Here is a 25,494-nt window from a genome sequence, read left to right on the forward strand (position 1 = left end):
GTCTGATCTTCAGGTCTGATCTTCTGAACTTAATTTCCAATTCTTTTAAGACTGAATTTCCCATTCTTTTAACATTAAAAGTTCCTTTCTCCTAGTTGTTTTGCAGCAGATACTCCTGTCAGCAATGCAGTTTGCTAACTTGGCTTAAAGACACTTATACTAGGCCTGTGTTTCACAGAGGTGAACACTCATAAACACTGTATTCAAAGTTTCTGTAATCCTCCCAGAACAAATTAATTGTAAATAAATTGCTTTTGGGTACTGGATGTTTCTTGATCTTGTGATCAATATGGTCTATTTTGTCTGATTGCAAAATGCTCTCTTTAGCCTTTTTCAAGAGGAGAGCAAAAGAAAACGTGGCTTGAATCTCAAGAGTTTTGTCGAGCTATAGGAGGAGATCTGGCATCCATTAATGGTAAAGAAGAACAGTATGTGATATGGCGTTCTATTGCGTGAGTATCTGTAGTGTGGTTGTCCATTTACTTTAATTAGCCTTTTGATCTTTCTGAAATATTTAATTTTAGGTGTAAGTTTTACTTCAGTATAAGCCAGTCTGGATTCATTATCTGCATCTGTATCAAACACATAGCAAAAAAGTAGAGCTGATGAAATAGCAGAGTTGTATGACAAGTGGCAATCATTCCAGAAGCTAATGCTAAAATGAGATTGACAAGATATCTAGTTGAGGCTACATTTATCAGGATGTAAAAATATTTACTGTGGTTTGGGGATATTATAAAATTACCACAGATGCCAGTTGTTTTCACATAAGCACATGTACAAGATATAAATCTGGTCAATATGTTGGTTGTTTGTCATTTTTATGAACTAATCAGAAAGCAGAAGCAACTTCAGAGTAATTTTTTCCTACACAGGGAATGTAAATAAGGTTAGTAAGTCCCTGAACTGTAAAAATCAGGTGTAAGATTTCTGAATGAGATCAAATACTCTTAAAAAGGTAACACTTGCCATATGACCTGAATAGACTGCGCTCGATGAACTTGTACATCCCTGTCTAACTAGGAAGCAAGACTGAAACATAGCAGCCTTGCAAAATGCTACAACCGTACTAGAATCCCAGCTACGTACTTACAGTAAGGAAGAAGTCTCAGATGCTGCATTACCACAAATTGACTCAATAAATTCAGATAAATCAGTAAAGTGTGTCTGCTTGCAGACAAGAATTAGCTTAAGGTGCTATTTTTCCAATGTGATTCAACTGCAGCAAGTAACTTTGTGTTTGGAAACCATAAATGCCTTTACAGAGAAGATGAAGAGTTGATAAATGGAGCAACAGTAGCTATTGAACTATTATACAAAAGTATTAAGCCACTTCATTTTCAGGAGCTGGATTGGATCTGGACATTTTCTTGGTCAGTATTTCAATCTGTCTGAGTTAATGTGTAGTGATAACACCTAGAAGTGGTTGCATTTTAATTAATTTCCACCCTGGTTGTTATTGTTTCTAACAAACAGCTTTGAGGATTATTTTTAAAGAAGCTTATTAACTGTTGTGAATGATAGATTATTAAAAATATTGTAATGCCCTTATTAGTCTTGGTTTTACATTTAAACTTCTTATAAATGAGACACTTATTTTGGGGTGGGTTTTTTTGGTTTTTTTTTAGGAACAATGGCTATTACCACCAGCATTTCTGGATGGGGTTATATTACTTGAATCCTGATGATGGCTTTGTTTGGAGTGATGGATCTCCAGTGAGTGATTTAATTTTCCACAGCTGTTATTTTGCATTCCCTGTGCTTATCAAGTGTGTGTGGTGTATGTGTTTCTGTGTAATTTTATGCTTAATCATAACCCTCTACTGTATCATGCTATTTTTAGGAAAGCTTATGAATAGCAATTTCATGGCTTGATTTTTTTGGCTAAAACATACTGATTTTTGATAAGAAAATGTGCATTGAAACAGCAAGAAAATTAAATCCATGTAGACTAAAAAGATGCTGTCATAAATGCAAGGATTTTTTAAGGGAAAAAAAATCCATCTTTAGTATTTCTCTTCTTTACTAATTTGATCTTTATCTGAAATGGCCTACATTCCATAGAGCTGAAGGCAATTGTTTTATGTCAGTGTGACTTGACTGTACTTTAGACTAAGACAGAAAACTAGAAAAAAAAGTGGGTTTGGAGGTGTGGGTGTATTTCATGCAAGGTTGGTCAAAATATATTGATGGAAGTTTACCATACAGAAAACCGAAATTGGAATTTATACAGGAAAATCAGAATAGCAGTAATATTTTTTTAAGAAAAAGTCAACATTTTTGTTGTTCCTCAATAATGTCCTACTATTTTACTCATACAGGATATTTACTTAAATTAATATCAACATGTAGCATGCCCCATCATTGTTATTAGGTGAATTTTACAGAATTTAGGTCCTATAAAAAGTCAATATTCTTCCAAGTGCGATCAGAAACAACTGTTATCTAAGCTGCAGTCCAGCTGCAATCTGAAAAAAAGTTTGAAATGTCAGCATTTGCACAGGGAGATTCTGGTTTCCTTTTATCTAAGTTTTTAAACTGTCAGTAGGAAGAAGTTGTGGGTCTGTGGTTTAATGCTGTCTCCTCCCTCTCTCCATTGTTTTCTTTCTATATAACAGAATTTCACAAAACCTTTTCTGTCATAGGTGCGGTATGAAAACTGGGGCTTTGGAGAACCCAATAATTATCAAGGGATTGAACTTTGTGCAGAGATCAGTGGTGATTCCAGCATGCTTTGGAATGACAGGCACTGTGATTATCTATATGGATGGATTTGCCAGATAAGAAAAGGTATCACTTACTCCTGTGTATTAGTAAAATCAGAAAAGATTCTCAGTTGATTTTTTCCTTAACTTTAAGAAATAAAAAATTTCAAAACCTGTTTATCAGAATAGTTCTGGTGGAATGTGAAATATCTAAGTGGTATAAGGGTTTCCATGTGTTCAATGCATTTAAAGATACAGAGCCTTTGGTGCTCTGCTGGAACTTCTCACTGACCTTTCTCTATGATTTCAGAAAGGGAAATGTGATACTTGAAAAATAGGAAATGTTAATTTGAATATTCACATTCACTTTTGACTTTTCATTTAGAGAAGTTCATGCCTTCTCCAACAAATCCTATTTTGGATTTTTTTTTCTGAGTTGAGTTTCAAGTTATTAGAAAATAGTTTGCAAATCAGTTCACATACCTGAATTTTTATGTGTGAAAACTCCCTCCTTACAGGTCAGGTACCGTTTTGTCAACTAATTGAATCTGTAGTTGCAAGATGGGGCCTGGTTTTGAGATACTTTATTTTGCTTTGGCTGGGTTTTATATTCATATGTCGGTTTCTTGCTAAATGCTTTTGAGATCTGAGTTCAGATGCTTTTTATTTTCTGAAGACAGCAAGACAAAATTTATGATTTAGAGAAATCTTGAGTTCCACGCAGCGCATCTACCTAAGTCTGAGTATTTTAGAAAGTGCTTATTTAAACATTTTACCATATTCTTATATTGGGAAGGAGGGGAGCAAAATAAAGAAGCTGCATTAGATTATTGACAATAAAGTATCAGCTCTGCTTTATATTGGTAAAAGAATTTCTTAGGCAGAGAATTTCTTATTAAATGCTGATATCTGTGAGATCATAATTTAGCACCGAGACAGCATAAAGACAGAGATCTCCTGTGTTAGAAATTGTTTTGCTGAGCTGCTATTGATGCCATCCAGGATGCTATCTCCATGCTGCCATAGCAAAAACAAACTCGGGAATTCTTTAGCTTGAGGTCTTCTTTTCAGAAAGGACCAGTTAATTTCTTGGAATCTTTTCCAGTGAGATTTTATCTGGGGACTTTTTTAAGATCCAGATAGCAGTTCTTCTCAGCCAGGGAAAGATGGAAAGAACCTCACTCTGTAGTAGCTAGGGCACCACAGAAGAAGATAACCCAGCCTGCGTTCCTGCTGTCTCTGGTTTAAGCCAGAATTCTTGTATAAGTGACCAGGGGAAAGGAAGGAACGGGACACGCAGGACTGTCTTAATAGAGTTAATGCTTTGGGACATAAGGTTTTCTGTATCCAGTGAATACCAAAAAAAATTACTTAATTCAGGTAAATGTCAAGGTATTTTATAATACCTTGCACATAAGGAATAGCTTCAGGGAACAAGAATATTTATTTAAAATCAAATAGTGTACCCAAAATAAGAGATTAAGGGTATTTAGTTCCTTCTAGGTTTTGGTGTTAAATCCACTGCTAACTGTAGAATTCAATGTCAATAGAAAAAACATGCCTATCAATTATGGTAAATATTTTCTCTTACAGCAGAAAGTTTACAATCATAATAAATATTTTTTTCTTACAGGGGCAAGTGTAAAGCCTGAACCAACAGAATCTCCTGCACCCAGTAAGTGTTATTGCTATTACTACATGTGTGTGTGTGTTTAAAAGCATTTTTAAAATTTCACTAATGAGAATGTCTTCTATCTCAGGAACAATGTAATTAGCTTAGCATTTATCTTACAGAGTACAAGACTACTGAGGATGGATGGATTATACATGAAGACAAACAATATTATTTCAGCACAGAGAGTGTTCCTATGGAAAAAGGTCGGGAGTTCTGCAAAAGGAACTTTGGGGACCTTGCCGTCATTCAGAATGAAAGTGAAAGAAAGTTCCTCTGGCGATATGTAAGAAAAATCATTAATACTATGGAATAAATCATCCAAAATAAGTGAGCATGGTCACAAATTCTTTTCACTCTGGTGTTCTCCCTACAAGTTTTATGGTAGTGAAATTGCAGTAGCATTAAGCCAGATTAATATGAAGAACAAACTCAAGTCTTTTTTTAGATTGCTTCATAGCTGAGATGAGGACAATTTAGTTTCGTATTTTATATAGAAATAAGCACAGGGAACATTAAACAGATCATTATTTGCTTTTCCTGTTCAACGTGGCAGTTCTACCACGTTGTATCTATCTGCAACTGGTAATGTGCTAAGGTAAATCTTAATGCTTACTTTTAATTGATCTGTGGCTTCATTTTAGCAACAAGTCTTGTACTTGTGAGCTATGATTCTGTAAGGCGGGTGAGTTAACTGAAAGTAAAGTTTATCAACAGATAAGATAGCTTAAGTAGTGGATCAAAAGAGATACTGGCTTACATGCAACACTCAGAACATTGGCTTTTGATCTTGTCAGTGTATCTGGGATGTAGTCTACCTAGCAGCCTCTTTTTGGTCCTCAAGTTTGCTCCTTTGCCTCCTTCTTCTTGTGGAGAAAATATAATTATGCAGGAAGAACAACTTGAGGCATGGATTATGCCATGAGAAAGAGCTTTTAAATGATATTTCCTAGGTGGCTGGGGTTGTTTGCCTGTTTATACTGTATTGAGACCAACTTCTTTCAATCAGGAATGTGCTCAAAAGTCAGATTTGAACTACAGAGAACTTTTCCTAAGCTGGCTGAAGAGTGGCTGTGAGATGACACAAAGGCCTATATCAATTTATATCCAAATTGTAGGAAGGCTTGTCCCTTGCAAAAAATGTGTCAGATGATGTCCACTGCAGAGACTGTGCAAGAGGTGCTGATTTCAGTGGCTTTCAAGTAAGACTGTGAGAAGTGTTGATATAGTGACCACACCTTTTGGCCAATGGTGAAGTTTGACCGTGGACTGTCAGTTGTGAGCTGATTTAACTTAAATGTTGCAGCTAGAGAATATAGCAGTTCATATCCTCTGTCAGACATATATTACTCATTATTAACATAACAGATTTCTACGGTAAAAAGAGGATATTTATACAATTTTAATCTTTACATTCTAGATCTTGAAAAATGGCAGAGAGGATTCCTATTTCATTGGTTTACAACTGAGTGTTGACCAACGGACAAGGTATGCCAACTAGAACCATCAAGCTTGCATTGTGCTTTAAAATAAAGAAATCTACAGAGCGGAGCAAAAATAATGAAGTGCTTGAATGAAATTGTGGCCTGTCAAAACAAATGAGAATGTTTTTCCCCTGAATTCACCCAAAGCTATCAGAAAAATTACACTGCAGATAATGTATTTTGAATTTTTATTCAGGAATTCTAGTTTCCTTTATTCCGTGATTTATATTGAAAATATAAATAAATGCCCCAACTCAAAATATGTAAGATTTTTGATAGGTAAAAACATTCTTTTTCCCTGTCTGTTGGGAACAGACTGTAATAAAGAGAAAAATGCGACATATTTTCTTTCTGTAGAACAGAGATAGCTGTTGCCATTATATGACTTCAGGTGCACTGTGAGGATAAGCAGGTTTTCTGTAAGCCTTTCTGGATGTCAGTATACAGCACCATGTTGATTTTTACATGTGATGTTAATTTAGGCCTGGATTCAGTTCAGTCTGGGTCTTGAAGTGCCTGGATAGATGCCTAATAGTTCTTGGTTCTCCTCATAGTCTGCAGTAACAATGAGGAACCTCCAGAAGATAATTAGGATGTTAGGTGAACCAGATCACCTTCTGAAAATGAGGTGTCTGTGCTATTCCATTGTTTTTGTATGGACCCTAAGATGAAAATGCTTTTAAGTGAAGTACCTTGTGTATGAGCATCTCTGTCACTTGCAGGCCAATAGGAACATGTCTCCTAATAAGTGTTTGGTTGCCTGGTTATGATTTTTTTCTTTATTGTTTAGTCTACGTGAATATACAAGTTTTTCGATGTTTGTATTTTACCTTATGGTAAGGCACATTGTCACAGGAATTTCCTTGTAGGTGGTTTGTCATGCCCTTTTCCTCTGCATGGGGGAAAGATCAAGCATTTTGCCAGTGTTGTGAATAAAATCTCTTATCTCTGTAATAGGCACAGGGAATGTATGACTTGGGGGAAATGGTGAGCAACTGGGCTTTCTCATGCTGAAATGGTGTCTGGCTTTCACATTGGCCCAAATGGTTATTTTGAGTATTGTCCTATCAGTTGCAAAAGTGTCAGCATATTGCTTAAATGTAAATACAACTTCAACACATACATCTACATCTTTGCGCAGAGAGGAAGGTTAGTGCAATTAACAAAGAGGCAAATTGGTCAAAAAACCTTGTACACCTTAAGCTATGAATGGATATATTAAACATATTGCAAAATTACTTTTTGTAGCATGGAAGCAATTCTGTTTGTATGTTAAAGAAGTGTTTTGTTGGATTGTTTTTCTTAAGCTGGATGGATGGCACTCCAGTGAATTATTTGGCATGGGCACCACATGAACCTAACTTTGCAAATAATGATGAAAACTGTGTTGTTATGTATAAGAATTTAGGTGAGTTTTGTATGTTTGTTCCTGAATTTAGTTATTTCTGTGTTTGTGTCACAACTTTTTTTTCTTCTGAGAGGCACCCCTTCCCCCCTTTTTTTGCTCTTTGCAAAATGTTATAGAAGTAGACCATAGTATTATTTTCAGCACTTAACAGTTTTGTGCTCTTGTGTTTGCCTTAAGCCTACCATGGGGAAGCTCTGATAGAGGTCTGTGGTTGTGATTGCTATACAACTGGTTTATATTTTTTATTAAAATTGGCCTAATGTGCCACTAAGAAATTGATATTTCTAGTACCTGGTTCTACACTGTTTTTAACATTCTGTAATTACAGTGTTTATAAAGTGATATATTTATCCTGGATGCTGATATAGAATGATAATAAACTGAGAGACTCTAAGGATTTGATCTTGCCTTTCAACTAAAAGCACTTTGTATAAGAATGAGTGAAACTGCTTTCCATTTAACCAGCTCTGGATGTGGTGTCATACAGTTCCCTATTTATCTTACATTCAGGATTTTGGAATGATATAAACTGTGGTTATCCAAATCCCTACATATGTGAAAGGCACAACAGTTCCATTAATTCAACTGTTCCTCCAACAACATTTTCAGCTCCAAGAGGATGTCATCCAACTTGGCTTTCCTTTCATAATAAGGTACTAGAACAAATACAGTGCATGTTGGATGTTTGGCAGCATTAAATAGAAAACAGGGAATTATTTAATAATATTGTTTCTTATTAAAGTAAAATATTATTATTTTTTGCAAAGAGCTGGTTGACTCCTGCATGCTTTTTTTTTTGTTTGCCCATCCACTGTTTTGCAGGAAAGGTGCTTTTTTAATGCTTCTAATGAAGTGGCAGATGAACATATTCAGTTGCAGTTGACGAAAGTAATTCTCTAGTCATCTCTTCAAACCTTTTGATATGCATTTCCTAAAGAGTTTAGACAGAGTTCCTGAAGTATTGATGCTTTGACCTTGATGTTTTTTAACCAAACCATAATGCTTTGTCAGTACTGAATACATTTTGCCTTCCTTAACTTTACTAACATAGTATGCTTTGTAGAGTCAAATAAATAAACAGGCAGACTAATATCAGTCATGCATAACTTACTACTGTTAGTTGACTGTCTATAAAAAGTCAGTTTTTGCTTATTTTCTAGGGGTTTCAGATCAAATCTAGTATGTGTCTTGTTAAGCAAAACACTTTCTTGAGAACTTTAATTTTATATAGAACAAGGATCAGCACAAAAAGCTCATTTTAAGCTGAAAGTGGTTTTTTTTTCAGATAAATGCATTATTTTACTGCCTTTTCTCCATCCTGCTTTGCTTAAAGCAGTGGTTTTCAATCTGTGAGGGATATTGGAGTAAAGATAATATATAGAGAATTTGTTCATGTTTTAGTGTTACAAAATATTTGGATCTACAGAAGATGAACGTGTCACTTGGCATGCTGCACGAACAGCTTGCATGAATTTAGGAGGAAACCTGGCCACTATCCCTAATGAACAAGTGCAAGGTACTGTGTATAGTTTTGTAGCAACTAGATGAGATTACATTTAATCTTTACAGGATGGCTGTTATATTTTTGTGAATATAGACAGGATTTGACTAATGGTTCTATGATCTGATTTTTGTTCCAAAACGTATAATTTTTAGAAATTTACAATGAAGTCTTTACCTGACTGTACCAAATCTTAATATTGTAATGTTGGCTTAGATATATGTAGTATATTGTCCTGGCAGCCAAAGTAGTGCTTCTTCTGCTTACACATCATGCCAGCTGGACCCAGCAAGTTCCATTCCAAATAATGTAGTTTCACTAGGTGGCATTAACATGCTGCATGGCTTTCATATTAACTCAAGCAGAACACCTTTAGGATGAGAACTTACTGTCTCTGGGCAGCTTGGGACAGAGGTTTGACTGCTCATACACCTACCCACAACTCACCACATACATGTACCATTCTTTTCACTAGAGGAACTTATTTTAATGAACCTAAGAGCTACATCCATGACTGGGGGAGATGAGCAGAGGGAAATTACCTCATGCTTGAATAAACATGGCACACATTCAAATTAAAAATTGGGGAAGATTTTGATAGAAGTTAATAACACCCTCTTCTTAGAAATACTGTTTTATACTACAGTGGTGAGAAAGAGATGTTGCACAACACATACTGTTTGTGAACTCAAAAGAGCATACTGAAAAATCAACCATAGTAAAACAAGTCCGTGTTGTAGTCTGAACAATTAAATAGTTTAAATTTAGACTGCTGACATGAACTTAGTGCTACTTATGTTTCCACATGTGAAGAGATGAAGAATCAAACTTTCACTTTTCAAACGTAGTTAAATTCTTCTCCAGCATAATTTCTGCAGTACAGATTTCAGGTGATTGGTTCATGCACAGGGCTTGAATTCTAGGTAAAAGAGAAATGAGCAATAAAGTTATTAGCACAAAACTATTGTTATTGCTGGCAATGTAGGCATAAAGGCTTGGGTTCCTGCTACAGTTTCTGGCAGAACAGCAATGCTAACATTTGGCAAAGAATTCTACAGGTTTCATTCCTGGAAGTGTAAGTTACATTCATTTTAAAAGACTAAAGGAAGGTGAATGGTTGGTAGAGCAGACAGAAATTCATCTATTGTTTGCAGAGAAAAGTAAGCCCATAACAATGACTGTAGCAGTTGGCAAAAGCCATTATAAGTTCATTTTATCACAGTGTTTGATGTATCTTGGATTAGCAGGTAGATGAATGCCAGCTGACCTAGCCTGCTCTATTTGTCAGCTAGCCACGCTAGCTAAGACACATAAACACCTTCCTGGACTGTGCAAAGCTGTGGTAGTTAATTTACTTGTGATGAACAGTTCTGTTGAGGCTCATTTTAAGCATGTTGCTCGCGCATTCTGCTCCCTGCTAAGACAGTGCAGGCTATTGCTCAGGTTTTCCAGGGAGAGAGGAAACACTCTCGCAGTTCTATAACAGCACTACTTGTGCAGATGCACAAGTGGTAGGTGCTCAGTGGTGCTGTCTGATGCCACGGGGTGGTAACCACTCTGGTGGGATTAACAAAAATGTATGTGATCTACACGGCTGTATATTTCTAAGAAGTCAGTTGTGGGACTAGGATTTAAAAATATCTGGACACATTTCTGTCATGCTTTTGGGAATCATCCCAGTACCAGGTTAGATACTTAGCTGAAGTATTTTGCCCAAAGCCACAGTTATATCTGGTTCCTTGTTCATTAAACTCAGAAGTCACCTCCTTTTCATCTAACCTGCTTGTGTTGTCAACAATGAAGTGTTCTGTATTTCAGAAAAAATACTTAATATCACTAATCTCAGTGAGGTCAGACATTTCAATTGTCCTTCATTAAAAGTATTTCTCTTTTTCTTTGCCTTTTTTTACTCTAGCTTTCCTCACCTTCCATATGAAAGATTTTGTTACTGATACATGGATTGGATTAAATGATATAAATCATGAACTGAGGTTCCTCTGGACAGACGGAACAGGAGTTTACTTTACAAACTGGGCCAAAGGCTTCCCATCGGGACATATGGATTTATACTCATATGATGGCCAGGTAAATAGCAATCACAAATTGTTAACTGAAATTTGATTTTAGATTGCATTTATGGATTTGTTGGGATTTGAGACATGTTACTGCTTGACTTACTACTTTCATACTTTTATACATGTTGAATATAAATCCAAATAGAGTGAATGGTTTTGAGCCCTTGTCAGTCATTGTATTAGCTGGTGACAGGATCTGTAGAGTGCTCATATAAAGTCTGGTTTCAGATTTCAATTCTCTGTGTCCGTGAAGGCTACGCTGCTTCTGTGTTCACCCCGCGTTCTCTCATAGGCTCTAGTAAAGAGGATAGTGGGATTCCTGTCTCATGACATTTTCCCCAGAAGCACACTGAATGAGCATATCCTCCTAGTCCTCTGACCACCATTGTGCCTGAACTTGGCAGGTTTCTCAGTTGGCATGTAGCTTGCAAGGGCCACTTACAAACATCCACCTCAAACAGCCATGTCTTACATAGAAGCAAATTCTGTCAGTCACATTTGCAGAAAGGACATGCTTCTATAAAAAGACAGCCATTCAGTTTTTATGGAGAAAAAAAAAAAAAAAAAGAAAATCACTTCCCCTATTTATTTGTCATACAAACTGATCTGATAGGTCATGAAGTTCCTCTCTGTGATCTTACATGTTGAGATAGTTCTGTTCTATGGAACTACAGCACATTATAGTACTTGCTCTATTTCTTTTGAATGCCATTTTTAATGTAGAAAACTCATTTTTATGTATAATGTCCTTTTTCCTGTTTTTGAAAGTAGCACCTCTCAGCTTGTTATCTCTAATGGAGGGAGAAAATTTGAGAGAGTTCAGAGTGTAAAAGAGAAAGCATCTTTAAAATGTTACTTTGGGGAGGAACAATAGATATTTTTCTCTTTTTATGAAAAGTAGTAGGATTTATATGAAGTCTTCTGTGAAAACCTATAAAGTCCCTATTTTATAAATTTCAGATTTATTTTTAAGTTTACTTGACCTTAGCAAAAAATAAGTTATCATAGTTAATACAAAATACCATGCAACTGTTCAGTTTGAAAGATTTAAAACTCAATGCATTTCACTCACAAATGAAGTGTTTCTCTGTGAATCTCATCCTGGACAGCAAAACCAAATAAGTAAATAGAATAAAGTAAATATGGATGCTTCATTGCCCAAAACCATTTGTACCCATGCAGTCTTTTGCATTCATCACTGTTAGTTTAATATGTGCTAACATAGGTTCTGGCTATTGTGTCCATGTCAGAGAAGTTGAAATGTCACTGTAAGGGTGGTACTGACAGATCAATGGCTGCCTTTGTGCAGGAGCAGTTCTAATTTTGCTGTGTGTACTGTTACAGCTTGCAACAATACATTTGGAGACTGATATGTCAGAAATGTTGCATTGCCCATTGAGGATCATGTTTTTTTCTGGGGCAAAGTTAACAGGTCTTTTCTACAATAGCTGATTTCACTTCTCTTGTGACATTGTCTGTGGCTTTCCTTCTCTCCATGCTGTATGTCTGGAGATATGACAATACTGAAATTTCTCTGGTCTGCTTATCCACCTCAATGTTGTGCAAGAGAGAGCAACATTAAGAAAGCTATGATGTGCAAGAGGAACAGAACCTCCACATCACAAAGCTTATGCTCTTAAATGTTACAGGGATATGAGACTAAAACTACAGCATTACTTGTGTCTGAAGATGTAAAAGGGGGACAAAAGTTTTGTATTTGCTTCTTCTAGCTATTTGTAACTGATTTTATATCTTTTTGCCTCGAGGCTGATTGTGTTGTCATGAGAAACAATCCTGTTAAGGAAGCAGGGAAGTGGGCTGATGAGAGTTGTGATAACAACAGAGGATATATATGCCAAATTAATGCAGGTACTTGTCTTTTAGTTAAAACACAATCAAACATTTTGTTTTTTGAGGGAATTGCTTGTGTGTGTGGATTTCAACATCATTTCACTTCCAATAAAGATACATCCAGAAATTGTTTTTCAGGCAGGAACACGAGGGTCATATGTGTCAGAGGTCCAGTTAGAGTCACTACTCTCAGCTGACCCTTCCCAGTAACTGCCATGTTGCTACCTTCCTGAGCTGGAATTTATATCTGCATCTTTGTGTTTAGTACGACCCTTGACATAATATTTGTTCCATGATTTTGCCTGTCATTTTCTGAACACATTGGCTTTCAAAACATGTTCTGGAAAATACTGGCTTGTACATGTAACATGAACTGTCTGGGGTGTGACCGTAACTCACCTGCACTGAACTTGAGCTAATTCACCTCCAAAAAGGAAATTTAAAAGCAATGAAAACCTGGATTTAAATATCTGATTTTTAAGGACTGGTCTGTTGTGTAGTTTTTCTTTTCTCTGGCAAAAAAATCCCCGGAAAACAACACAGTCTCTGCAAAACATTTCTTTTGATGAAAAAATATTTTATTAAAGAAATTGTGACCTAATCTAACACTAATTCATTTCAGTAATACTGTTCTGGAAGATTATACAGAATGGTCCTTTACTCCTTGTCAGAGGTTGCTTTAAGCAGTTCTTTTCCTTTCTACAGCTTTGTAATTGATTTTTACTACTGATGTTGGCTTAAAGAATAGCACATCTAACCCATGATGATCAAAAGTCAGGGAATATGAAATCAAGAAAAAAAGCTTTTTGTTGAATTCTATTTACAGCCACAGTGAGATCATAATCCCCTTTTGAACAAGTATGTGAGTCTTTTTTCATCCTTTATTTTACAGATGCTGAGTTTCTGCCTTCTATAAGTTCATCCCCATCTAGCATTATCCGTTATGGTAACAGCAGTTATTTGTTCATCCATACCAAAATGAAATGGGACGATGCACGAAAGAACTGCAGACGTGATCAGTTTGACCTTTCCAGCATCTTAGACCCCTATAGTCATTCGTTCCTGTGGCTAAAGATGTTGAAGTATGGGGTGCCTATGTGGATTGGTCTTAACAGTAATGTGGTAAGAACGTCAGACTAATTGAACATGATGCTGTTTCTCTTATGGACAAATCAGGAACTGAAAAGTCTTACTATGTCACTTTACTTTAGCCTATTAGTTTATATCTTGGTCCTAAATACTTTTATGTGCTGTCAGATTTACAGGTAGGAATCCATCCTCTTCCATTATTCTGATTAAATTGTATATATTACATATCTTTTTCAGACTTTTTCTGTGATATTACACTCTGTGCACTTCCAAAAAAGACATTTTAGTCTAGCATCTTGAAATATCTCTTTGCATGTATGGCGTAGTTAAGATAAAATCCACATATTTTAAGATGTACAGTGGAAAGCATTTATGCTAAATAACAATACTTAATTTTCAGAAATAGAATAAGGTGCTGTTGCTATGACTTTTCCAACATTTTTGAGGATAGTTAGCCAAATAATTAATTGGTTTACCTAATTTAATTTTATTTATCTCCCCTCTCCCAGTTCTTTGATATTTTGATACTTTCTGGATCTTAAAGTACACAACCCTTTCTTCTTGGCACAGGCACTTGTCCCATATTGACTCCATTTGGCTGAGCGCATGAAAGAAATAGAAATGAGTGAACATCCCTAAACCCCAAAAGACTCCCCTAACCTAATCAACAGGATGATTCACTGAGTTCACCAGCTTTGGTGGGAAATGATTAAGTTTTTAAATATGCTTTAAGTTAAAATAATCTACATTTCTTGAAATTTGGGTGAAACAGATAGTACAAAAGTTAGTCATCAGACTTTCATTCCTACAGATTATTTTAAATGAAATTTGTATTATACCCAAATTAACAGTTTTCTGAAGTTCAAAATTAATTCAGTGTCACTTATTCTGCATTTCCTTTTGCTGAAAAGCATTTGTGGCACTGCTGTATTTCTCAATGAATAGCTGCTTGTCACAACATAAATTTAAAAGTTTGAGCCATTTGTATTTGTTACTGATTTCTAAAAAAAAAACTTCTAGCACAAGGTGCTGCATAGACAGACATTTGACTGATGAAGGAATGGTTAATGCTTAGAATTTAATCATTCCTGTTGATTTGTTTTGTTCTTAGACCAATGGGCGTTATGAATGGATTGATAACTGGAGAATGAAGTATACTAAATGGGCTGAAGGGGAGCCAAAACAGAAAATAGGCTGTGTCTATCTAGACATTGCTGGAGCCTGGAAGACAGGATCCTGCAATGAAAGTTACTTCTCTGTTTGCAAAAAACCTGATGGTAAGAACTTTAATCTAACCATTGTAATTACAATGATTATCTCTTTAGAGTTCATTGTGCTGGGTGGTCTGCTGATATATACTTAGATGCTGTTTTTTATTTCAAGACCTAAATAGATGAAACTATTAAAATTTACTTGGTTGAATGGGGCTGCTTTAAAATGAGGGCTAACACATACTAAGAAAGAGCGAGTATGACTGTGAATAGCCATCATATTAATAATGTTACATATATTTTGCAAAGCTTAGACTAATGTTACTCTGCTATTTATTCTGAGTTTGAGTAAGCATGCAAGACCAAAAACCTCAAAAATGAAAAGGCAGTGGATGTTAGGTAGTAGTCACATGGGTATGGTTGTTGAAGGGGGAAGAGCTGAATGACCAGGCCATAAGGTGTCACAAGGAATGTTTACCCCTAACAGCTTTCCAGGTTTTCCTTTTATAACTGAATAACAAACTACAGGTGGTATAGAAATGTTTAAGGATACTTCTTCAGGCTGCCTTCTCTTATGTTTTTGACCTGAAACTCCTGTTACTGTCATCTGATAATGCCTTCTGCATTCCATGATATTAGAACACAGCCCACATGATCAAGTTCATATGGGCCCTAATTCAGCAAAGCAGTCAGGTGTGAAAATAACGTTTGTGAGTAAAGTGTTGAGCTGAACTTAAGAATGTGTTAAAAGATAACAGTATGCTTGGATTCTTTGCTAAATTAGATTTCTTGAGACTACAGTTGCAGTACTTTGTTCATAGATTTAGGACTTTTTTGCATTACTGTGTTGTAGTAAGCAGTATAGACTACCGAGATTACATTTTTTTTTTAAACGCCTGAGTGAGTTTTCCAACATTCAGTTAGAATAACGTATTCATGATAAAAGAACATGTAAGAAGGTGTTTCTTTAAGTTTCGTGCTTTCTTTGTTTAAATTTCTTTTTTTAAACAGTTCAAGCTCCCACAGAGCCCCCTCAGCTTCCAGGAAAGTGCCCTGAATCAGAAGGACACAAGTCTTGGATCCCTTTCCGAGGTCATTGCTACTACATTGAATCTTCATCTACAAGAAACTGGGCCCAGGCATCTTTAGAATGTCTTCGACTAGGTAAGTATCCTCCTTAAAAAAAAGAGCACAACTTTCTGACTTGTTTTTCCTCTCTGTGGAAAGCTGAACATGTGCTATGTATTTTTGTGATTTCAAGGATGGTCCAAGTGTTGGACAGGACAGTTGCATCCAACTATTGCCTTGATTTGGGAGGAGATGAAAAATAGCTGCCTACATGTCTTTCACATGGGTGGGACCAGGCATTAGAGGAGCTGTGTGGCCTGGAGTAGAGATCACAAAAGTGGAAACTCTGTCCTTTGATCCTGCTAGGAGGTAGTCAGCCTCATCCACAGCAGTGACTAAATCTTATTTTAATGGCATTTTATATCTTTTGTATTCCTGATCTAATTTGCCCCTTGATTATTGCAGTTTTATGTCACTGGAATGACAGTTAGAACTCTCTAGGCTGGATAGTACATTAATAAACTAGGGTTGTTGTGTTGTTTCATTCTTGCAACTTCCTTCTCCGGAAAAGTGATGTAAGATTCATTACGCTAGAATTCATATGTCTATAGCATTGGTGTATATAGCATTGCTGGCAATGTGACTTAGGTGTCTAACCTCCCATTAGAATATGCAGAGATCTTGCTTATGCGGTCAGTGGAACTGAATACAGATTGAACTTCACTGGAAGTATATATTGACATTTGGTTAGGTGAATTGCACCCTAAACTCCACTGACTGGGTTGATTAGGTCTCCACTGATAATAAACCTACCAGTGAAACTGATGTCAAATATAGACACCTAGAGCTGGGTAAGAAGAATCTCTTTCTGCTGGTACTCAGGTTCATTGTTGAGTTCTCATGAGCTAGTATGTTGCCATCTCTCATTTGAGAAACTAGTATTTCTGAGGGAAGGTTCAAGTTTGGTATATGTTGTTTAAATCTCACTATATTCTCCACATCAACATTTGCATAACATTTGAATGAAGATACTTGATAATATACTTTTAAATATAGAAAACACTCCATAATAGAAGACTTTTGCTGTAGCTCAGTCTTTAAGACTATCACAATTGTTACAGTGTGAGCCATTTCTATACAGTCTTCTGAGTTCTTTTGTTGGCATGACAGATGCTCAGTCTTTGAAAGCTGCAATGTATGTTCTTAGTTATGCGTAGTCAAAAGAACCTTGACAACTCTGCACACAACAGCTGTTGTCTGTTATCTGCAGTTCTCTGCTTTAAGTGGAATGGTTATAACTTTGAATAAATAACATTTCTTTTCTTTGGAGGACTGAGTTTCTGAAACAGACTTTCAATAAGAAGAGTGGGGCAAATAAATGGAAGAGTTTTAAGGTGAAGTTTGAGAGGACTTGAATGATGATATTGCATGTGGTAGCAGGTGCCTCTGCTCACTGACTCAGGTTGTCCACAGCTGTCCCATATCTTTGTTGTTGGAATCTGCAGTCACCTCAGAATTGCCTTTTTCTGTTGAACTAAGATTCCTGAAAAAAGGCACTGACCATTTGTTTCAGCATATGTGGTAAAAGACTGGTGTTATGTGGAGTTTAAAATTTGAATGCTAGTATACTTAAGACTTCATGTCACTGACACCCCTTTCCCTTCAGTGCTAACCTTAATCTTTCACAGTAATTGTTAGGGCAGGCTGAATCCAACAGCCCAGCAGAAGCAAAGTTGCCATGGCTCTATGCTCCCAAGTCCAGCCAGTGACAAGGCTGAAAATGTGTTCCCTGTAGGCGCACATCCACATATACAACACATCTATACATACGTTCATGGCTGGCCACGCAGTAGTCAATCCCTCATGGTGTCCTGTAGACACACACAAGGGCACACACACATACAGATCTAGCTGGAACTCCCCTGTTCTCCCAGTAGCCATCCCCTCCTTGGTCTCACCCTTAGAGATGCACGCACACCAGCTGATTCAGCAAAAGAGGAATAATTAGAAAAACATAAAGACTAGTGAAAAAAGAGGAACGTTCCATGTTCTCTTATATTCTGCTGTCCCTGCTTGCACTCTGGGCTTTGTTTGCAGTTGGACATTTGCCAATTATATCTTACCCATAGTAGAATTCTGAACCATAGTAGAATTTATCAGTAGCTCAGCAGTGATTCAAATGACTTTTATATTTTCATTCTCTGGAACTGTGCCTTCCTTACCTGAGAAAAAATAACTTCAAAAATTGAACAGCCAAATCAAATGCCAAACACAGCTATTGCTCTGTACCTATGGACTGGATTCCAGCCCCACGCTAAAGAGAACTGAAGAGGCACTTTCTCCAGTGTTTAATGCCCCTCCATACAAAGTCACGTTGCTCATTCTGTCTTCTGGCTCCATGCTGTGACTTCTTGACTTTGCTAGAGCATCATACAGAATGAATTATGGCAGAATGCTTAGTGTTGTATGTGGATAACTAACAGGGTATTACACTGACTGGGCAACAGATGACCAAGATGATCATTCTTTCTCTGATGGCTACAAAGAGAATGTAGGAAAATAAACAAGACCTGGTTAAAGAGTTACACTAAGGACTGTGCTTCAGAAAGTCAGCAAAGTCTGTGCTGTACATGAGCTATAGAAAGGATCATAAAACATTTAATCATTAATGTGTGAAGTTACATTGTGCACAGACTGAAGTCATGTGTACTTTTTACTAAAAACCTTTAAATTTTTTAGAGTGCTTTTGGTTTTTTTTAAATAGTAACACATCAGTAGAAATTTATGCTAGTTACCATATTAGCCTGTTGTATTTTGCCTAGAGTTGTTTTTCAGTTATGTTGCTATTTCCCAGTGGATGGGGGAACAAACAAAATGCTAGTGCAACGTCATGGAAATGATAAGAAATGCATCAGCAACAATGCTAGAGTCCTTCATAAGATATTATCCAAAGTTAGTTTCTGTTTTGAACTTCAAACTCTGTTTAGAATTTGGCACAGATAATCAGTGGCAAAAATAAGACTGACATTTGACAGGACAATGAGAATGCTTTCCACTGTGAAACTTATGTCTCTAAGAGAGTTTTTTTTTCTTTGTGTCTTCCAGGTGCCTCTTTGGTATCAGTTGAAGACTCAGCTGAAGCCAACTTTCTGGCATACAGCATTGAACCACTTGAAGGAAAAACATCAACTTTTTGGACAGGAATGTACAGAAATGTGGATGGTAATTTCTTTACTTTTGACATCTTCTTGTTTGGTGAATAATTGTCACAAGCTGTTTGACAAGGGTGTTGAAAATTTCACCTTATACTTCTGTAATACATGAAAAGTGAAATTAGGGGGAAGCTGGTCAATTGTAATCAAGCAATAACCAGTAATATATAACAGAAAGACCAGGCACAGAAAGTTCATTTTAAAGCAAGAAAAATAATTCACAACAAAGTAAGGCACAAAAGTGCATATAGCAGAGTACAGACAGGACCATGCTGGGAGTTGAGCCAAACTCAGATGGTTCTTGTCAAATGTGGAGAGGCCCTGGGTTGATGGGCTTGAGATACTCCAATTTTTGAGCTAGACAATAATATGGCTAACATTACCTCTAGTCTTTGGAGTCACCATCCTGGAATGACCAGTCACCCATCTTTAGTTACAGCTGGCCCTCAGAACAGCTTCGCTTTGAAGCTGGAATTATTTGTGTCTTTGGAATTGTGTATCACAAGTTTTTCTATTTTCTGTCTCACTGTGAGGAAGGTAAAGTAAGAGAGAACAGGCAATAGGCTGCTTTAATTAAATCTTAAACTTGCTGATTATTGCTTTTTCATTAATACAATTAGTATTAAATTAAACAGATATTTCTGTGTTACGATAGACCTAAAAGTTACTTCAGTCTTGTGCTGTTCAGACTAAAGGGTCCAGTATAACAATGTGAGATGCAGGACTGCGAAATTGTTCAGGTGACTTGGGGTGGGGTTTTCTTGAGTTTTGGAAGGTTTTTTTCACGACTTCCTGCTCAACCACTTCAATGACAAACTAGCTGGGGAGAAGACAACTGTTCAATTACAGTACTTGAATCTTAACCAGAAAAAGTTTTCAGTAGAGGATGAAAGAATTTGAAGAGAGTAATGATTTATAAACATAACACATAAAGAAAAGCTGAAGTTTACTCATGTGGTTAATTGACACACAAAATGTTTTTTAAAGTGGGTCTAGAGCAGGTGCAGAACAATACAGCTCTCAGCGATCACAAACACAAGAGCTGCTTCAGCAAGTACATGTCATTATATTACTGGATAGTGATTATAGTGATTTCAGCATAACTGCATAACTAGATTTCATATCTTTGGAAAAGTGATTGTATCCAGATGCTATGCCCTGACACAAAGGGTGGCAGGCATTTAAAAAAAAAAAGGCAGCAAAATATAAAAACTTTATAAGAAAACAAAACATAGGTTTCATGCTGAGTCTAAGAATTTTCTTGTTTGAGTACAATTTAAGAGTCACAAGGGGCACGTTTATTCTAAATAAATAATACTATTAAAAGAAAGAAAGAAAAAAAGGAACCGGAAGGAAGAGACAGAAAGTCCCAGCATAGTTGAACAACAGTGATCACAAGATTTTTGAAGCAGATATTTAAAGAGGAAAATCGTGTGTGTAAAGTCAGTGGAAAGCAGCAGAAACTGAAAACCAAATGGAATAAAATTGGTCTTAGAAGGACTTCAGTGGGGACTTTGAAAAAAGTAATACAAAACCTCCCTACAAATTACTGAAACAAAGGACATTCTGGTGAAGATAAATTATGTTTTGACATCAGTAATTTCTATAAACTGAATAAATAATTGACACTGCACCATTGCAATAAATTGTGGGAGATACTTCTTTAAACTTTCTTGCCTTTGTAACATCATAAGCCAGATTAGCCTGCCATTTTCCAAAGATTGATGTTGTATCATTTGCATAAAAACTTAAGGGCAACATGATGTATCAGATCAAAAATCTAAATAGTCTAGTGGCCTGTCTCCAAGGCCACAAATAGATTTCTCAGGAAGGCAATGAATGTGGAGCAGGTGTCAACATGGAAATGAATACTATCTTGTTTTTCCATATTCAATGTTTTTCCAATTAGGAGAATGGTTGTGGTTAGACAACACTGCAGTGAATTTTGTCAACTGGAATGTGGGAGAACCTTCCCCTCAACAAAACGAGCACTGTGTTGAAATGTACGCAAACTCTGGGTACTGGAATAATATCTATTGCTCTTCATACAAAGGCTATGTTTGTAAAAAGCCAAAAAGTAAGTGCTGCTTTTATGAATTTGTTTTGTGTATGGAGTATGCTCCTTGCGTGCTAGTATTAGTAGATGGCAGTTACACACAGTGCACTTTAACTGGGTGTTTTGAGGTTTTATAAATGCCAAGAAATGCACATTTGCATGCCAACATAAAGACAGAATAACTCTTGTCACAAAGTAGAAGTTCTGGCCTCTGCTCAAGTCCCTTCAGAATTGTTTTAAAAAGATTGTGTTCCTATCTTAACTGTACCTAGTGTATACACTTAATAAGTTTGCCTGTTCTGTATCAATAATTGTTCAGTAATCACAATGTTAGTACTGTGCCTTGCACACACAAATTTATCTCATCTATTTGAAAATGTGTTCCTTAGGGTATCCCCACTGCTCAGCCCAGGGAGTACTCTTTGCTTCTTTCCCTCTGGCAGTCTCATGTGCATGGATTTTCCGAGTATGAAGTAGTGTTCCTGTGAACTGAATATTTATGCATTGTGAATTAGTGAACAGTTTCGGACCTTTTGTCTCTGTGTTCTCCTGTTTTGAGAAGATGAATGAATGAAAAGCAAAGCAAATAGCATAGTCTGAATATGCTAAACTGAAAGTGTCCTGAAATAGTTGAATATGCGAATTTGACAGGAAGGACATCTACTGCATAGGTGTTCCTAAGAGCCATCCTAATAATTTCTTCCAGCATGTACTGCAATATCAAAATCTCTTACTAATGTTTACTGAGAAAAGTGAAATGCATGTAGTAGCTGAAATATGCCTACTTCCTCTACAAGACTGGAAATGAGAGAAATTCTGCTATTCTTTCTACAAATTTGCTGTCATGCAAAATTATTCTTACTTACTCAGATGCTTGTAATGATGACTGTATCTTCTACAGGAAATACTGCAGAACTGTCAGATGTAACCATCCATTCAGAATCTACTTATCTGTCTTTTTACATTGTGATTGACAAAAAAAGAGGCACTTTATTTTCATTCTCTGTCCAGAATAGTCATAAATGTAGGTAACAAGTGTTAAAATCAATGGCCACCCTTCCTTTTCAACCATTCTACTCACCTGTTTGTGCTCGTACCGGCATTCACCTGTTTTGATACTGAGCCATTTCAAGGAGCTGAAGCAGATGAAAGCTAGTTACTTTTTCTAGGATTAGCTTCAGCCAGTCTAGCCTCCTAAGCTGGAATGCCATGGAATCTGCCAAATGCCAGTGTCAATGCAAGGACTATATAGTTGCTCACTCAAGAACAGGACACAATTGAGTCTTAACAGTTCTGTCACAGGAATGCAGCTTGGCTTGGCACAGTTCTGCAAAGCTGTGATAATGCTCCCTTTGCAGAATTGAAAAAAATGTATTAAATAGCTATAGGCTAATAAATGGGGTGTTAGAAGCATGATTTTACTTAGTTGCACTTGCTATGGCTTGTTATGTTTGCTGTTTTCTGAAGAGGCTGCAAACGCAAAACTGTGACTGAAATTTTCCTGTAGAATAGGTGCTATTTTCTGTTCCATTTATTGAGGTAATTTTTACCACAGTAATTTGAAATTCTGTAGCAGGTCTATTTCATGAATAATCTAACTTTATTTCGTGAGTAAGGAGGTGGTCTAAAGAACTATTCAGCAGTTCAACAGGTGCTAGTTGATTGTGCTACAAATAGTGACTAGGTATATTATGTTCATGACATCTCACTCTTCAGGAATAGCAGATTCATTTCCCTAAATATACTGCTTGTTTAACATGTGGGTAGGTTTAGCATGCAGTCATCTCATATCAAAACCCAACAGTGATGTACATAATATGCATGATCAGTGCTATACCAAAATTGGTCAGTCAGTTTTGGTGAGGAACAAGGAATAAGTGTCTATGTTATTATATTCCAAAAATTTTCCAATCAAATGAAGCAGTGCAGCCAGAGGATTATTTTCCAAATTTGCATAATGTAAATTATTCCTCCTATTCCTTGTCACATTTCTGAGACTGTTTCTTTACACTGTGCTTTTAGACATAAGATAGCATTATCTTCACAGAATCACAGAACAATTGAGGTTGGAAGGGATGTCTGGAGGTCATCTGGTCCAATCCCTGAGCAGGGCAACCTACAGCCAGGTGCCCAGGACCATGTCCAGATGGGTTGTGAGTATCTCCATGCATGGAGACTCCACAAGCTCCCTGGACAACCTGTGCCAGTGCTTAGTCATCCTCACAGTGAAAAAGTGTTTCCTGATGTTCAGAGGAAACCTCCTGTGTTCCAGCTGGTGCCCATTGTCTCTGGTCCTGTCACTGTGCGCCACTGAGAAAAGCCTGGCTCCATCCTCTTTACACTCTCCTTTCAGATACTTGTATACAATGATAAGATCCCCTGTGAACCCTCTCTTCGAGGCTAAACAGTTCCAGATCTTTCAGCCTTTCCTCACATTAAGAGAAGCTCAAGTCCCTTCATCATCTTATTGGCCCTTTGCTGGACTCCCTCCAGCAGCACTCTCATTCTCTTGTACTGGGGAGTCTAGAACTGGACACAACATGTCATGTAGCGCACATGCAATGCCTCCAGAGAGCACTTCATCTTAAATGATGGCCCACTTTTCCCAGCAAGCCAGATTTCGTGGTCCAGATATTAAATTTTAAATGAGCTACAAACATTTTAGTTGGATGTGGTATGTGCTAAGACACTTTGGAGTTCATGAGTGATTCCAATTGTCTATGTATGTAGGGAATTAGTCTTTTGAGAAACCAAATTTGTTACATTTGCTATGTTTATGTAAGATAACAAGTACTGTAAGAATTTGTAATTATATTGAGGATTGTGTTTGATCATCTCTGTCTTGAAGATGCTGTGTAGATTTTGTTGTGGTTTTACACTGATGTCAGCATCTGTCTCCATGGAGCTCTTTGATGCTTCCTCTTTTCTGCTAGGCTATGTAAATAACTACATGTGAGACCAGAATACAATAGACCATTGTGCTATGGCTTTTGATAGGTGTATATAGCTTTGTATGGACTAAACCCAAGTGTTTTCAGTATTTAGTGGTATGTATTACAATATATTTCTCTGAATATAATTGTCAGTATGTTCCAAATATAGAAATAAATAACAGAATAATGCAATAACATAATTCTTTTTCAATGTTTTGAAATGCCAGCAACCGAAATGCCACCAGAAGCTGAAATGCCCCCAGCTGAAATGCCTACAAAGGGTAAAAACATTGTTTTTCAAGTACACAAAAACTAGTCCTGTGTAAGATCTTAAACAGAACAAATCATATTCTGTATTATCTCTCCTACATTTTCTGACATATTTGAGTACCATATCTGTTTCCTAGGAGCATATTATTTCCTAGTAGAATACAATATACTCCATTCAGTGTCCAAATGCAGTTTTAAAAAAATAATAATAATTTGTGATAGAGCATGCAATGTTAGCATTTTAAAATCAATTAATTTTATGTTGCTACCTTTGTTTCTCATTATTTTGAAACAAATGGGACACTTTTCCCTAAAACATCATGCTTTCTAAATAGTTTCCAGTAATCAAAGAAAGAGTGTGTAGCATCCTCTTGATTTCTTTGTATTTGTTTTCAGCAATGACAAAGGACGAGAAGGCTCCTACGCTGAACCATGGTAAAACAGGAGTTGTAGTTATTGTTGTCATCCTCATCCTAATGGGAAGTGGCCTTGCAGGCTATCTCTTCTACAAAAGAAGAAAGAATCGCTTGTCAACAAATGACAGCTTTGAGAACAATTTGTATTTTAATAGTGATGCAGTTCCTGGAACTAGTGACACAAAGGATCTTGTGACCAACATAGAACAGAATGAACATGCGACACTGTAATGTAATAAAATGAAATGTAATGTAATATGTAATGTAAAATGTAATGTAATAAAATGAAATGTGCCTTGTTTTAATAAAATTATGCAATTAGAATTAAGCCAAAGCTATTTTCTCATGTGCAAATACTGTAGCAGCCAGTTTCAGTGTGTGCGTAAGGCTATACACAGCAGTTATTTTTATTTTGTAACCATTGTATAATGTGTAAGATTTCAGAACTCAATGATTTGATGACCCACACTGCTGAGTGCAGGTCTTAAGAAAAGAGATGATATTGACTAATTATTAAATGGAACAATAGAAATGGATGCAATA

The 25,494-nt window shown here is 36.5% G+C and overlaps 1 protein-coding gene across 1 annotated transcript in view; it reads left to right on the top strand.

Moving 5' to 3' along the window:
* Positions 1 to 25,279, top strand: part of LOC104314942 (mannose receptor C-type 1) — a 61,745-nt gene extending 36,466 nt beyond the window's left edge. The window contains exons 13-30 of the mRNA XM_069776286.1: positions 328 to 452; positions 1,629 to 1,716; positions 2,646 to 2,790; positions 4,339 to 4,380; positions 4,500 to 4,663; positions 5,798 to 5,865; positions 7,169 to 7,269; positions 7,780 to 7,922; positions 8,671 to 8,785; positions 10,686 to 10,855; positions 12,612 to 12,714; positions 13,589 to 13,818; positions 14,897 to 15,062; positions 16,008 to 16,160; positions 19,170 to 19,286; positions 21,186 to 21,353; positions 24,493 to 24,546; positions 24,932 to 25,279. Coding sequence (XP_069632387.1) covers positions 328 to 452; positions 1,629 to 1,716; positions 2,646 to 2,790; positions 4,339 to 4,380; positions 4,500 to 4,663; positions 5,798 to 5,865; positions 7,169 to 7,269; positions 7,780 to 7,922; positions 8,671 to 8,785; positions 10,686 to 10,855; positions 12,612 to 12,714; positions 13,589 to 13,818; positions 14,897 to 15,062; positions 16,008 to 16,160; positions 19,170 to 19,286; positions 21,186 to 21,353; positions 24,493 to 24,546; positions 24,932 to 25,182 — 2,403 coding nt within the window. The 3' untranslated portion in view covers positions 25,183 to 25,279. The remainder of the gene's footprint in view (positions 1 to 327; positions 453 to 1,628; positions 1,717 to 2,645; positions 2,791 to 4,338; positions 4,381 to 4,499; positions 4,664 to 5,797; positions 5,866 to 7,168; positions 7,270 to 7,779; positions 7,923 to 8,670; positions 8,786 to 10,685; positions 10,856 to 12,611; positions 12,715 to 13,588; positions 13,819 to 14,896; positions 15,063 to 16,007; positions 16,161 to 19,169; positions 19,287 to 21,185; positions 21,354 to 24,492; positions 24,547 to 24,931) is intronic.
* The last annotated feature ends 215 nt before the right edge of the window (positions 25,280 to 25,494 follow it).

This window comes from Haliaeetus albicilla, chromosome 2 (assembly GCF_947461875.1).
Source record: "Haliaeetus albicilla chromosome 2, bHalAlb1.1, whole genome shotgun sequence".
NCBI classification, from domain to species: Eukaryota; Metazoa; Chordata; class Aves; order Accipitriformes; family Accipitridae; genus Haliaeetus; species Haliaeetus albicilla.